Below are 17132 nucleotides of genomic sequence, written 5' to 3' on the forward strand. Positions count from 1 at the left end.
CAAAATGTTTTTAAAAACGAGGCTTTACATGTAATTTGAAGATAACGTTGTATACTAGAAACCGTTGTTGAAGCAGAAATGGAGGAATACATTACTGTAGCTGTCTGTGGCTCTATAGTACCTCATTATTTGAACAGAGACTGGATGAAAAAGGAGCTTTCTTTGGGAAAAAGAAGAATAGAAGATGGATTACCTGGTAAATTCTGAAATTATATGTATGTTGTTGTGTTGATGGAGCAGCTCCAATGTTAGCATTGCCCTGATCGATCTAAACTATATTCTGAAAACAAGCATTTTTAAAAGTTGTTTGCTTGTCGTCTTGCAGACAGACCTGATAATGCATGAATTAACTTTTTACAAATTGGCATCATGATGTTATTTCGGTATACTTTATATTGGTTTATTGCAATTAAATCATAGCAAAATCGGTTGATTTTGGGTTTATACCACTGTAGTAGCGTCATCTATCATAGTCTTGAACTCCATTAAGAATAAATGCCTTTTAAACGTTGTTTGCTTGTCGTCTTGTGGACAGACCCAGCAAAATTCTGAATGATCATCATGATGTTATTTTCAGCATAGTAATGTTTACTTCCTGGAGAAGGCAGTAAACATTAATTATTAATTATAGAAAATTAACATGCTTATTGCTCCACTAGAAGATATCAATATATCAGACATGAAACCGTTTGATTTTCCGACGTATCTTGCACTTCCACAACAGGTACAAAGCAGCAATAGTTGTTATTTTGGCCATACTGATGACGGAAAGAAACGTTGGTGCCACAGCTCCACACAGGTGGGTAACACGAGTAACGCGATTAAACACAAATGATCCAAATATGATCCCGCCATCATCAATCATTCATGTGAATATTCGCTTCGCCGGCAGTGGGAACACGTCTGCTAATATTTTGTAACAATTTTGAGACTAAAGTTTTTTATATTAAATATATTAGATAGCTGGATGTTTGATATACACTGATGTTACAATGCTACTTGTACCCAGTCCAACCTATTATATTGATCATTTCCACATACACATTCACATGTGCACTGTTAGTGTGTGATGATGTATTGTGTATGTCTGTGGCATAAAACCATTTTTTTGCATATGTGTGAGTCTGTATACATGTACAAATGTGTAAACGTGTTTTTTATAGATACATTACATTTATCAGTGTCTTTTAAAATGTGTGAAATGATGTTTATACTATTGCACATACACATAAACAACAGTTTTGCATGCATTTACAAATACAAACATTTGTGTGCCTGTTGTTTTACATGTCTTCATATTAAAGCTATGCATGTTTTAGAGTTGAAAGCCACCAGCATGATGCTGTTTTGGGGCTCTAGCAGTAGTCATTCAAATAACTTCTATTTTCTACTTAAAACGTGACCCTGCTCCCTAAATTTTCAAACACAGGCCGTCTGACACATGGCCGACAGCGTTAATAAAGGGCTTCAGAATTTATGCATTGCTTATGGCAACAGCCTTGTGCCACTACAACATCTCCCATGTGGTTATAAGAAATATGATTAAAGAAAAAATCCATTGTTTTACAGTGTGGGATTTCAATCTGCAGTGTTCAAAGCAGTTATCTATGTTCTTTTGCTGGACTTTTCTTGCTTTGTGATCTCTCGTTCCTTAAATCTGTTTTATCTAGTTGTACTTTAGTTAGTGATGTCCTACATTTCCTAAAAAGTCCTAAGAAAAGGGCATTATCTGTAATATATATATATATATACACACACACACACACACACACACACACACACACACACACACACACACACACAAACTGACCACAACTTAAAGACAACAATGTATGCTTTTTTCGAAACAGATGAACCGAACTACAGGTGTGAAAATGACTTCAACAAAGTGAAACATATTCCTACTCCTTTGAATTATAAAGAAACCTCAGCAGCTTGGCTTTTCATTTCTGTAGTGACAACACACATTGATCTATTAATACTAGGTGTTTTGTATGACACAACATATTTTACTAAAGGTCAAAGCCAAGCTGTCCTGGTGCTGTACCTTTCATTGATATATGAAAATACATCCCTACATTACATGCAGGAACACGTGGAATAATGGAGAGGAACATGGGAGCCAAACTGAAGTTGGGATCCTAAAGTAAAGATTTTTAGTTAGATTTTGAAAAATGTTTGGTCCTTTTCCCCACTTACATATCTATGTCTGTTACTAAGCAGTACTGCTTTTCCTCACTGTACTCTTTTATTTAATCCCTGTAATGTAAATGTAATTGTATTGCTGACACTATTTTTTAACCTCACTCTTTTGCTCCCAATTGGCAGGCCAGCACCTAGCCTGGCAGCTCCGTCGCCATTGGTGTTTTAGTGTGTGTGAATGGGTGAATAAGAAACAAATTATAAAGCGTTATGTCCGGTAAGGTAGAAAAGCCCTATATAAATCCAGTTCATTGACCATTTACAATGAAAATGAATTGAATATTCCTAATTGTTAATTTCATAAAGATTGATAGATTTTTACAAATTTTAATTTTCAATAGAAATTTGTTAAAATTACATACATAACATGACATAAGTCAACTCTTAATGAACTCTACAAATCTAAAATTAAACTCTTCAAATTCAATAAGTACATTTTAAGTTTAGGTTGCTAATTTAAATATAAAGTCCATTCCACGTTAATTTACATAAACACATTTTTCAGTTAGCAAAATCAATTTTGCTTGAACAATTGTACAAGGTTCCCTCTAACCTGGTGCATTGTTAAAGGTATCACTATTTACATTACAAATTGACCCCAAAGCAGTTACATTAAGAGAACCCTGAGGCCATTTTTACAATTCCTTGTCCGTCAGGTTTTATTTTCTAAAAAAGCTTGTAAAACATCAACCCTGTTGTCTATAGTCAATCAATGTAAATCATTTTTTACAGGAAAAACTGGGCTATTAGAATATTTGTGCTGTAGTGAGGTCACTTGAATGTAAAAAAAGGTTGTATGACCTTAAAGACAAATAAATAAATAAAACGGAAAATTAATCTCACAGATATTTATTGATATCACACACAGAGCAATAAAAGCTAAGACAATCTCCTGTCTAAATCAGTTCCCATATGTCCTTGGTGTCAAACTGTGAAGAAATAAACATTATAACTTATACAGTTGACAAAATATATAATTTTTTTCAAAAAAAGTCCAGATGCTTTTGCCAATAATCAAAATAATAATGTCAAATTTATTGATATCACACACACACAGCAATGCTACACAAGCATTCAAAACCGTTAAAAAAAAATAAACATAATGAACATTATAACTCATATAAATGACAAACTATTTACATTTCTTCAAAAAAAGGCCCAAATGTATCCCAAATATCTAAACAGTGACGCCATTCTTTTCTGTAGAACGGTAATAGACCGTAGTTATCTCTCTTTTTTCCTTTACTCTTTGTTCTCGCTCGGATTTCCTGGAGTGAACTCTCTTTTCCACTACATAGTCTTTGTTTGACAGACCTGCCTTCCCATTGGTTGAAAAACGTCAACACACTCTCGCAAAGCATCATGGGAGATTTATAGTAGATGGAAGCACGGAGCTACGGGCAGAAATGACCGAAAACGTGATAAATTATGGACATTGAGTGGCTAAATCTTGGATGTAAGCGTTTGGATTTATTGCTGAACAACTCCGAAAAGAGGCACAAGTTCCAGGCTGGATAGAAAACCTTCTGGAAAGGCTACAAAGACAACAAAGACACTCCCGTGATGGCTAACTCCTTAGCTTTTAGCAGGAAAAGGCGGTAAGCAGATACATTAAACCGTTATGAAATTATATAAATATTAATCAGAGGTCACGTGTGACGTCGTCGACGATGTCGTAGGGCTCTGAGGGAACAGACTACAATAGTCAACACAATAAAGTGCAGCTCTACAGACTCTACTGTCAGTGAGTTATGAGTTACATTTCATTCAGATATACTGAGGTGAGAGGTCAAGGGACCCCTTTTAAAATGGTCATGCCAGTTTTTCCCTCACCAAAATGTAACCTATTTTTGGAACGTTTTTTTACTCCCTTCCAAAACAGCTAGCATGACATAGTTGGTACCAATGGATTTTTTAGGTCTTCTAGTTTCATATGATACAGCCCTAACTTCAAACATAAAACATTGTTATGCTTTGTAAAAGAGTTGGTAGTTGCGTACAGTAAACATGAAATAGTCCTTTAAGGGTCTAGTTTAGGAGTAGATCATGAAAACTGGCGTTAATATTAGAATTAGGTTTTGGTTATGGTATAGTTAAGGCTGTTAAGAATTAGGACACTGGTTAGGGTTAAGAAATGACTGAAGTCCACAAATGTCCTTGTGACAAAGAAAGCGATAATGGGATGATGTGCTAGTAAACAACATAAAAGAGGGGGAGAAAAAACATCCTCTTACAGACTTACTTAAACCCATTGATTCATACTTACAGTGTAATTGTCAGTGGGCACAGTCACTGGCTGTCCATCATCTGTGTAGTAGGTCTCTGTAAAGTCTGGGCCTAAAAGCTCACTGGGAAAGAAAAAGAGAAGAGGGAAGATGATTAGAAAAGACATAACTTAATGGTCTCAGTGTAATGTAGGTCTTAGAAGTAGCAGGTAGAAATAGGACAGAACATAGAAAAATACAGTCTGAGGCCACACTGCTTTTACAGTCAGGAACCCTGTCTTTATCCATTTGGAGCATCTTGCTTTGGATGTGGAATCTTGCTTATGAGGTAATAAGGAGCAAGATTCCAGATCAGCCCATCTGAGCTTTCATTTTCTCAAAGGCAGAGCAGGATACCCAGGGCTCGGTTTACACCTATCGCCATTTCTAGCCACTGGGGGACCATAGGCAGGCTGGGGGAACGCATACAGTATTGATGTTAAAAAACCTCATAAAGTGAAATTTTCATGCCATGGGACCTTAACAATAATTACTTCTTTCACCAGTAAATTGCTTTTAAACGACAAAAACAGATGAGAAAATGGTATTTTACAATAACTGCAGATTGTTGTACGTCCTGGTGTTGAAATCCTCTACAGTGAAATACAGTCACACTTTTATACCGTTTAGCCATCAGCATTTTAACCAAGTTTTAATGTTAGTGTTTACTAGCGTGACATGCAGCGATGTTTCTGTTGCCTCTAACGTCTGTTTCGGAGCAACAGAGAGCAGTGCAGACATTTAAGTGGCACTTAAATCCGCGTTACTATTCCGTCCGGAAGATACCGGGCACTGCTGCCATATTAGCACCGGATTTTAACATGCGCCGTTAACGTGGACAGAAAATTGTTACTGTCAAGCCCTGTGACGATTGATTTCCGGGATTGTTCAGGCCTTCAGCACTGAAGGTCAAAACAAGAAAGCATTTCACAAAACACTTCAGCATTTCAGAAACACTTCAACCTTTCAGAAACACTTCCAACATTTCACAAAACAAATTAACATTTCACAAAACAAATTAACATTTTCATCCAGTCAGCGACGAGGAATCATTGTCTATTACGTACCTACCTTTTCCGGTTTGGGTCTCAAATGTCGTTTTGTCTTTTGCTTTTGTGAAATGTTGTTGTTGTTTTGTTGAAGTGTTTTCTAAAATGCTTTCATGTTTTGACCTTCAAGGCCACCGTCGGATGTCGTCACCTTCTGCTATTTTTGTGTTGGCATTTTAAACTCCGGTGGATTTGTGAGGACTATGGTTAACTGCTCCTCAGATCTCTGCAGGGTAAATCCAGACAGCTAGCTATCTGTCCAATCTGAGTTTGTTCTTTTTAAGATAATTTTTTTGGGGCATTTTGGCCTTTAATTTCACAGGACTGATGAAGACATGCGAAAGGGGAGAGAGGAGGGAATGACATGGAACCTGCGGCCACGGAACCTGCGGCCACTGCGTCAAGGAGTTAACGTGCGCCTGCTCTACCAACTGAGCTAACCCAGCCACCCAATCTGAGTTTTCTGTTGCATGACTAAAACAACCTTTGAACGGACACGTTCCACCAAAACAAGTTCCTTCCTGAGGTTATTTTTCAGAGGCACTGTTGCTCTGTCTGGCACATAGCGCCGCCCAAGACGGTTGTGATTGGTTTAAAGAAATGCCAATAAACCAGAGCATGTTTTTCTCCCATCCAGGAGAGTTGAAACAGGTCACATACTTATTTCACAAATAAGTTATTTTGATTCAATGGTGATTTACAGTTTTACCAGTTTTTTTCAATGTAAAATAAAGTCACACTAGAGAGCCACTTACTGTGCTCCACGGATGCAACACAACAAGTCCCTGGCTGCTACGAAAACCAAAATTTGCCCATGTTAAATTTGGAACCGATGTTTGGATTTGAAATCAAATCTTCCAAACGATTCCAATAAAAAATTCCAAGTTGGAACAGGTTCTCGATGCCTGAAGTTTTTTATTTTTTTCTATATTCCCTCACTTCTCACCACTTGTTATTACTAGACATTTTATATTTTACCCATTTTATATTATTATAACAATTTACCCCCTATATATTCAAATAAAATTCTAAAATAAACACCTAAAAATCAATTCAACATTTAATCATAAGTTAATCAGAGCAGAAATCTGCTGCCTTTTATGGGATGATATATCCAAGCATGTTGCCTCTTTAGGGGTTTTGACCTCCAACCAGAGAGGCCTGGCTGACCCAACATCAATGATTAGTAGTAGTTAAACATTTTAACTGGTATCGATACCTGAAATTTGGTGCTGGTACCCAACGGTACCTATTCGGTACTTTCCTTCTGTTGTAGCAAAAAAATCATTTTAGTTGTAAAAATTATTCAAAACATATTCATCCTATTTACTTTTTAAAATTTTGTTATGTATTTAGAACATTTTACACATCACACAAAATAAAACTCCCTACCTCCCGTTTCTTATTCTATTTTAGCCTGTGGCTTTCCTTCTCTTTCATGACGGTTTTCAATTCTTTTTAAGCATTTTGAATTGCCATGTTGCTGAAATGTGCTGTAGAAGTAAAGTTGCCTTGTCTCGTGCTACAACATCCAGCCTGTCAGTCTGTTACCAGGGCATAGAGAACCCTGTTGTGCCCGTTTGTCTCAGAGTAAGTGTAACATTAAGTGTAACGTTAAGTGTAACGTTAAGTGTAACGTTAAGTGTAACGTTTAGTGCACTGCGACTGCTTTTGTCTGTGTGGAGTTTTGAAAAGTGTAACCACTTGGCATCCGATCACTCGGACACATTCGGACGTGGTCTGGGCCACATATGACCATTCTTTAGGCAGTGTGAATGTGTCCTGTTAAGACTTCACTCCCTTTTTTGTATCACTGGCTCTATGCGCTCACTAAATTTAAATTACATGATTGAGAAATCCTTCCAACCACTTAGGCTCAGAAACCTTTGCTCCTGATTACAATAAACATAGAACATGCAATCTCTATAAATGTCTGACAGACACCCTACCATGCTGGCTCAGAGTAATGACAGTAATTGCCTGATGTGTGAGACCTTATTCTATCTCATACTACACTTGCCCACTGAATTTCTGCTTTGAAGAAAGTGCAAAGACAGACAAAGCTTCAATGATATTCATAGATTCTTTCCTTGCTTGCTGATCCCTGTATGATTTTCTGATATTGCCAAGCTTGATTGCAATAAGCATAATCTCGTCCAAATGAAATGTTGGATCAGCAGGACCGGAGTCTTTCATGTTGATGGAGTGAGGCATTGATAACAAAAAAAGACAGAGAAGGAGAAAATATCCCAATGCCTTTACTGAGATTGTATCAAATTTGATTAATCACTTAGTTATTTATAACATGCAAATTCTTATCTGGTGCAACCACACTCTTTTTTTATCTGCACTTTTGTTACTGCTCTGCTGAAAGACGCCTTGCAGACCGCTACAAAAGAAAAAGAAAAGAGATTATTGTTTGATGTCTCCTAAAAGGTCACCATACAACAAAAATGCATTGGCTCCATTTTAGCTGGCAAGAATAAAAGGTGACATTCGTCATGTCTGGGGACGAAGGAATCCTTTGTCAAATGCCAAGACGTCCCTGGACGGACACATCAGTGTTACAGATGTATGGATCAGTGATACCATCAAGACATCTGGCCTCATTCAGCCTCTGTGTGTAGCTGAATTACTGACCAGACAGGAGTCACACTTTGGCAGCAGGTCCCTGAGCACAAATGGGCAAATGGAAGACAGACATGAAAAGATGAGCCCAATCTCCATTTTGTCCTGGGGGGCCTGTTGTATTATTCATTGAGGGGGATTGTAATGGAACATAATCCAGCTTTCGCACCCCTTTTACTGCAGACTCTCTCTGCTATTTAAAAAGGCAGTCTTACGTAATAGTCCTCTAATGTTAATTTGATTGAAGCTTGTGCACAGAAACTTGTGTGCAGTGTGTGAAATTCTACTCCATCGTATTCAGAACAGTATTTACACAGCATTTTCATCAAAGGGAGGAAGAATAAAAGGCTGATTGCTTTTCATTGCAGGTTACTGCCTTTCAAGCTGCAAGGATGGTGTAGAGACAACGATTACAATATATCCTATGGCTGAATTAAAAACTGGCAAAGGGTGTGATTGAATGTGGAAAACCTTGAAGTTTTGCAAACACTGGTAAAATATTCCCCAACAGTGATCACCTACTGCTAACGGATTTATTTCTGTAGCTCTGGCCATTGGTTTTATCAGTTATGACAGCTAATCAAAGTATTTGCTGACATCTCAGAACATGGCAACGTCACTAAAAGTAAGCCTAATAAAAGCTTGTTTTTGTTTCAAAAAAGAAAACGTAGGTTGTAGTAGCTGTTGCAGTATAAGGAATATAAGCCACAGATTTGTTGTGCTTTCTGAGTGCTTTCTAATCTACGGCTAAAAGAATTTTTTTTTCATACCAATCACAGTTCGTATCAAGTTGAGTTACTTCTTTCCAGAAAATTATGATTTTGTGATTTCAGTGAAGTTTACCAACCTTACAATATTTTTGTGAATGATTCTTCTTTCTTTTCTCTTTTGAGATACAACCCCCACCTCTATGAGGAACATAGTGTGCAGATCTCACTCTGCCACATACTGCGTTTAGAACTATCGTCTACAATGAATGCTCATTAAAAAAGTGCCAGTGGATGTGGAACAACTCATCAGCAGCCCTGATACTGAATAATTACACAAACACACCCAGCCTTTTTCTCTCCCTCAGAGCATCAGCTGCAAAGCCACACAGTGTAGCTGGGGTCAAACCGCTGTGCTACTTCCAAGAAGAAAAGTAATGGGCTCTTTTTGAGGCAGAGGGAAAGCAGACAGGAAGCCTGGCTTAGGTGTGCTGATAAGATTTTCTCTAATGAGCAGTCCGAGAGGATAAACAGCTGGACACAGCTGCCCATGTGTGTTTGTACTGTGTTTTTATACCCATTATCTTTTCTCCTTTTGGCTTCTGATTGGTTAGCAAAGCTCATATATGGTTGGTTAAACAAGCTACAGTAGAAACCACAAGGGCAGGGGAAAAAGACAAAATACAAGCGATTGGTATGATGAGTGAAAGGAGGGATGTTACTGTCAGAGGTTAGTGAAAAACCAACAGGGTCAGATCTTGTGCTAGAAAGATGTTGCTTCAGAAATCAGATGCTGTTTGTGCGTTATCCTTCAAGAAAAATACTGTTTTAAGAACAATAACTACAGGATGATCAAGGTCTGGTTAGTATTTGATTAATCAATTATTCATTTAATCTATATAAAATTTCAGAAAATAGTTCAAACAAATAACCACTAAACTTTTAGAACCACGATGAGGTCCTCAAATTGTATACAGTCATCCAGTGACATCAAACACTGAAAAACAGACATCTGAGAAGCTGGAGCCTTTCTTACAAATAAAAAAGGTAATTAAAAAGCTAAATACAGTACACTCAGGGGTTATGGTGGATAATGTTAGTGAGTGTTAGCAAACTCTAGATACTGTACATATTGCTTTATGAGTGATAGCACTGGGTTAGTTTGCTAACTTTCTGACTCTTCTAATAGTCGCAAGTCTGACTGACCTCACCTCTGATGTTGCTTACAATTACCTATTTTCTTTGTTGTATGTATTGTGCTATTGTACACATGGTATTGTTGTATATAATGTATTTTTATTATATATATATTCCAAGCACAGTACTGGAGGAGGCACATTTCACTGCACAATGTAGAGATATGTAGTATCTGACAAATAATAAACTTAAACTGTTCCTGATTCATTTTTCAGTCAATTGGCTGAATATTTCGTCTTCTTTTATACTGCCATTCAGTTTATCAATACTTAGCTAGGTAATTCCCTACTATTAACTAGTGTCATGTAAACCTTCCTCACTCTATCAGCGGTACCTGTCCATCCATCAGTAAATCCATTGACATTTATGTTTAATTAATTCTTTTTTTTCCTCTTGCATAATTATCAAAACAAACCAATGAGCAATATTAATAAAAGTAGTTTCAACCTCTTTAGTGTAAAGCTGGTGCCATTTCAGACAGTGATGAACTGTCAAAACTACAAAAAATAACACCAGGTTGTTTTTCTTTAGCACTACATGCTCTATTCATTGCCTTTGAGTGTTTGCTTATTGTGTTTTCATTTGAAACGGACAGGATCGCTGGAACTTCACACAGCCTGCAGTGTGGGTGGCCCTGAAGGTCAAAACGAAAGCATTTCAGAAAAAACAATGTTATTTTGTTTTGTGAAATGTTGTTTTGTTTTGTGAAATGTTTAAGTATTTTCTGAAATGTTGACGTGTTTTCTGAAATGCTTTCGTGACCTTCAGGGCCACAGTTGATATACCCAAGATAGACCCAAATGTCAACAGCACACATACCTCACCTATGTCCATTTGAAATGTGATATAAACAGACTTCTACCATCACCAGACTTCATAAGCCAAACACAGACAAATGCAACCACTGTTAGAGCATCACATGAAAATGACTAATAGTTAATGACTTAAATGGTCTGCTGTCTGAGAAGGTCTCATTCAGTCATGCCTAAGGGCTGCTGGGACTATTAAGAAAACAGGGAATACCAAAGTCAGTGAATGGCACCATTAAAGTAAGGCTCTTCATTATTGTACAGAGTTAGTGAATGGAACTATCACATGTTGAATATTAAATACAGTAAGTGCTTGAGGCGTATTTGTTCTCAGATGAAGCTTTCTGGAGGGTTACCAATAGCACAGTCATGCTTTCATTAATGTGTAAAGAAATTGCTACTGTAACTTCGCTTTAGCCTGAAAGGTTTCTTTGTCCAGCAGAGAATGTGTGCTGACTTTTGCCTCCTACAGCCAGAAACCAGAGAGACAGAACTTCTTCCTTCCTTATGTGAGGTGGCACAGTCTTTCACCATAACACAGGAAGCTGTTAACTGCTGTAACGTGCCTTTACATAGTCCACATGCTTGATGCAATGATAAGAGTGACTAGTGTCAAATGGTTAAGAAATCCACAGCTGCATCAACCGGCGTCCAGCCAGTGCTGGTAGGGGCAAGCGTTCGTTCATCGCTTTGATAAAGATGACACAATAACAGAAATTAATTTCTGATTTCTTATGTATCTTTAAGAACAGATTCATAAGGACAAGGAATCAGAACAGTAGTCTGATAAAGGAACTGATGTTGCCAGTAAACTATGAAATCATGCTGCTAATGCATAAAGGAAGTAAGGACTGAGAGCTAAAGGGTATCGTTCCTTCTTTTAGTCACAAACTGACTTGCTTGTTCTTGAGTTGCTGTTGTCTTTATGCTACGGGTTGTAAAAAGTGTCAACACGCTCTCCAGCATGTGTAAGACCAACATCTTTGGTATCTCTGCCTTGTTTCTTTAGAACAATGCCTCGCTTCTCAGAAACACAGCAGCTGTGTCAGAATGGTTAGCGTGTGCCACTGACTCAGCACAGATGAGGTGTTAACCACAAACCCTGACACGGGTTATGAAACTAGTCTAACACTGTTCTGAAGTTGTGATAGGCTGAGACACATGCAAAGCTGTTTTGCAAAATCACCACTTACACCCTTATGTAGTATGGCATAAGGCAGCCTGTTTGATTATGCAATGTAAGAAATACATTTAATTATTTCATTTATTCTTTAAACCAATCACAAACTACTTGGAAGGCAATAAGCTCTGGACGAAGTGACGGTGGCTCTGCAAAATAGTCTCAGGAAGGAACTTGTTTTGGTGGAAAATTTGCACCCCGCAAAAGAAAATGCTGCAAACAATATTAATGGAGCTAACTGCTGACAAAATCCAGTAACATGAGCTATTTAAATTACCTGGACACCTGGTTAAACGTAATTTGCTATTACCACTCTGGTAGCATGGCTAAAAACTGGAAACCTCAGATACCAACTTGATCAAGGCAAGAAGCAGAACATTTTGGGGGATAAAGCACGGTAGTAAGTAGGTACTACTGATGATAGTTAAGCATACCTTAGCACAGCTCATGCTGCAAATAAGATGTGGCAGTAGTCTTGATGGCTGTTCAATCACTTAATTGATTTTTGCTGGGCAGGAAACAGTATTAAATCTTTTAATGGGGCTTCAACACATCACAAAATGCAGTGTGAGCACAGTTTACCCTGAAATTGCTTTGAAATCCCCCATAGTGAACTGATAATTGCCAGTAATTGCTCCAAAAAGTTTTGCTCTCCTCAAGGCCATTGATAATCATACAAAAAGAAAGCACAAAAAGTGTAAAAGAGCAAATGGAGCTGTCTACAGGCCTTTCTAACAACGACACAATGACCAAAATGTACTAAAATCTGGTCGAGACCACACGTCTTTTGTTGTCAGTTAATTTTGTAATAATTGGTCCATTTCTTGTTTGTTTTCTAGAAACAAAAACAGATTCTTTTTTAACAGGCTAAAGCATGTTTTACTGGGGGGTTAAGAGTTTCAAGAAGAATGTAGTCACACCTTCTCTAGCTCCTCCTGTTTGTGCCTACCCTTTAGTTTCCCCTTTTATAAGTGATCACTTTTCAGTGAAGCTGAGGTTTCAGAACATTTTAAGTAATGGTGACGGCGGACACGATTTTATGGTGCGCTTTGGAGCTGCCGGATTACAGTTGTGGAGAGAGGACAGTTTGTCTTTTCCTGCTGTGTCCTTTGTTTGGGCCTTAGGGATTGTGGTGAAGGAACAAGTAAAGCAATGGTTTTCGAAAATGGGTTTAGTAGCAATATTTTCTAAATATCTTTTTCTTTATAACCCAAAACTAACTTTGAAGCCCATTAGGTTGTCCCATCAGACTATATATTATTATTCACCCTGCAGTGGCTTACATAGCTATTTCTTAGGGATGCACCGAAATGAAATTTCTTGGCCGAAACCGAAAACCGAAACACCGAAAGAAATTATGCCAATTATTAGTACCATTGCATTTATGGCTATGACTGTGTACTAACTTTACTAAAATCAAGGCATTGCAATTGTATAAATTTATATTAAAGTTTAATTAAAAAAATATCTAGCAGATATATGGCTACAATCTGATCACATACAGTATATAGTAGCCTAAGAACAGAATAGCTTACCTATTGTTATTATTATTATTATTATTATTATTATTATTATTTGAGGCACTTTCTTGCAGGATTTCACTGAACATATCAGACAACGAAGGTGTATGCCCCTCATCTGGTGCAGAGAGACAAGTCTTTTTTTCTGCGCTCTGATCTCCTCCTGCGCTGGGCGCTGCTCCGTGTGCTGCTCCGTCTCCGCATCCATCGCGGCCTGGATCATTTCTCATGCGCCCTGCTTTATTTCCGCATCCAAGTAATGGTCTTTATAACGTGGATCAAGTACAGTCGCGATGAAGTGCAGAGGATCTGAATAGATCTCACTGAAACGTGTGCTGACAGACTCTAAGAGCGTACTTTTCATTGTTTTCACTCCGTGGTCCGTCTCAACCTCTTTGCTTAGGACAGTGGTTCCCAACCTTTTTTCCTTGGCGCTCCCCCTACTCATGTCTAAGAAAAGCTGAGCGCCCCCCCCCCGAAACTGAAGTTGAGGTAACTCTCAAAATAGAGCCTTACTTTCTTTTTGTTTACAGAGGAGTTATCAGCACTTTTACGTTTCTCCGCCATGTTTTATTCATAAAATAGTGATGCCGTGGCAGCAGGAAAGACGAGGATGCTAGCAGCTAGCAGATGACCGGATGACAGCAAGGGTCAGAGGTTAAGAGGTCCCGGAGGTTGGGCCTACTAAGTAGCCTGCCTACAATTTTAAGCAAGAACAAAAATATATAGTTTTAATACAGACTTTTGTATACATTATATATTCTAGTGTATTATCATAATTTGTTTAACATGTGCAAATATTTTTTTTTTTTACCTCAACCTCAAACCAGATAAAGACTTGCGCCCCCCCTGTGATCTTTGCCGCCCCCCTAAGGGGTCCCCGGACCCCATGTTGGGAACCACTGGCTTAGGAGACGCTTTGCAGGTGGAACGGATTAGGTACTGACACACGTGCAGGTCGCGGTTTCTGTTTGCGTCATCACAACATTTCGGCCGTATTGTTTCGGTGATAAAAGTATTTCGGCCGAAAACCGAAAATGCCCTTTTGTGCCATTTTCGGTGGCCGAATATTCGGTGCATCCCTACTATTTTTGTCAGAATAAGCTTAATTTCTATGGTTCTATGTCACTACACAGTATTTAGATTATGCCAATATATTGTGGCAGTAAAATTAAAGCTCTTCTTGTCTGCATTTATTGATAGTGCAAGATCCTTGGCATTTTCCCCAACAAGGACAGCCTTTGTAGCAGTCCTTGTGCTGCAGGGGAAACTATCATAAGGTTGTCTGAATATAAAATGTATTTTATTCTCAGTCCTTGCAGTGAGCTCAGGTAAAGCAGATGACTACAGAATTGCTGCTACCAACTCATTAATATTATGTTAAATTAAGTAGGGGTTTAGATGTCATCCTTGACTTATACCTCTGTTCCGGATGAAGCTTTTGTGTTTTTATTATCTGTTTGAAAGCAGCATTTGTTTTGTTCCTATGATTTCCTATTGCTTTAATGATGACTTTGCCCTAATGCTTTTGTTTATCTCTTAGAAGCTGGTTGGACTGTCCAGCTCACTCTAACAATAACCATCCTTGTTCTTTGTCAGCTTGTTCAACATGTCCCAGAATGATTTATGACTTTGTTAGTTTTTTTTCTAGCTCTTTTGTCATATAGGTGGTATTTCATGTTTTGACACAGGACCTTGGTGTCTGCAGTGTATCTGCTCTGCAGGATTTGTACAGCATATTTTTGCTTTGACACCAGTCTCAGTAGTTGTCTCTTTGTAAGCACTATTACTTTGGCTTTCGGCTATTTTTTTCACCTTGATGGTTTAAGAGATGGGCCTCTCGAGCTGATTCTTTGAATATGTCATTTATTTTTACACAATTTCTGTTCCCCTTTGTAGAACAGGAAGCTGTGAGAGGGATCACATGAGGTGGTGCATTGCTGTCTATGGCTCAATATTCTTAATAATATCCTGTAGTGTGTGATGCTCCATTAATTGAGATTAGAGAGGAGAACATCTGTGAAGATTCTCCTTACTGTGCTTGACGCAACCCAATTTCAAAATTGGTTAGAATTTTAACGCTCCTGTAATCTGATCCCAGCTTAAAAGAGAAATTGGTAAATGTAGTCGATTGAAGCAATACATTCCTCAGTGCGTGCTATATTGATTGAGAAGCAAAATCTGTTGTTCTTTCTGCACCCTTTGACGTGACTGAGAACTGCAGGCTATTCAGCTTGGATTTGGCCTCTGGGTAGCCAGGGGGCGTGCTCTGGATGCAGCTCAAATACACAACCTCCTTGTTTTCTTTGCTTGTATTCCAAACTAGCTACGTTTACAACAGCAAAAATGGCATCCCAAAATATCAGTGCAGAGGATCGTAAGGACAATACATTTTGCAAAGTAGTGAAGCTGTAATGCGCTGCCATTGACAATCAGGAAAATAATAAAGAGTTGTCTAGGTTCACACTGGTACAGAGCCTTTAAAAAATATTCTATTACCTGCATAAGTATAGGCACAACTTGTTTGGCTGGGCGTCAGTAGCTCGAGCACGATGCTGGCACGGCGCTGCGAGCAGGAGAACTCAGCTTTATTCGGTCAATGCTTTGGCCGTGCATCTTTACCACAACCTTGTAAACTATTGGCTGGTTGGTTTGTGTACAACAACCATAGCAACGCACAGAGCTGACCATAAGCTACAAACAGGCAAGAGGCTGTAAATTGTAAGAAACTGCGGGAAAAACCCTGATTGAGAAGCATATTTTGAATGCGCTGTATCCATGTCCAAACAATACTCCTAAAACCCAAATAATACCACGTCTTAATCGGAAAATCCTATATTCTGAAAAAGGCCTTATTTGGAATATCCAAACGGAATATGCTGCTTACGTGACCTGTATCAAGTATTGTCACACTCTGAAGTATGGAATATTAGTGTGCATATAAACATACTCATTGTCTTCCAGCTCTGTCAGTCTTGTTGTACATTATATCATAAAAACTAAAAAAATAATTTATAAAATGTTGGTAAAGGTGATCACAAGCAGCAGATAGCAATCTACACAATGCAACACATTTCCACTTCCGGAAGAGTCAGGGTCCTTTTTGTTGAATGCATAAAGTCAATAACAACGAGCTTTAGGCAATCAATTTTAATGTGCTCATTTGCAATAATAAATATTGTTCAATGCTTTACCCTGATTGCACTCCATGTCTTAAAGTATTTATAGGTCAGCTGAAACAACACAACAAGCCCAAGAGCCCAGCCAGCTGTTAGTTATGTCTACAATGAACTACTGCCAAGAGCTGGCAGAGAGATATGTGAAGATAACATGGAGGGGGGGAGGGATGGACAAAGTGACCCATTGCCCTACTGACAGGAAAAGACATGAGGAAACACACAACAAATGTGCAAACACACACTCTCCTCTTGCTCACACACTTTGGCAAGGATTGCCATCTGTTTTTGATTTCTCTTTGACTATTTTCTCCCGCTGCCCTCTTTTTATTTTCCCATTATTACTCACACATACCCAGACCTAACTCCTGCTGACAGTGTACACATAACTCCACTTTAC

The 17132-nt window shown here is 38.3% G+C and overlaps 1 protein-coding gene across 1 annotated transcript in view; it reads right to left on the reverse strand.

Annotated features, from left to right (window-relative positions):
* adam19a (ADAM metallopeptidase domain 19a) overlaps positions 1-17132 on the reverse strand; it is a 314399-nt gene that overhangs the window by 147249 nt on the left and 150018 nt on the right. The window contains exon 4 of the mRNA XM_039822508.1: positions 4469-4550. Within this exon, the coding sequence (XP_039678442.1) occupies positions 4469-4550 (82 nt within the window). The remainder of the gene's footprint in view (positions 1-4468; positions 4551-17132) is intronic.

This window comes from Perca fluviatilis, chromosome 14, assembly GCF_010015445.1.
Source record: "Perca fluviatilis chromosome 14, GENO_Pfluv_1.0, whole genome shotgun sequence".
NCBI lineage: Eukaryota > Metazoa > Chordata > Actinopteri > Perciformes > Percidae > Perca > Perca fluviatilis.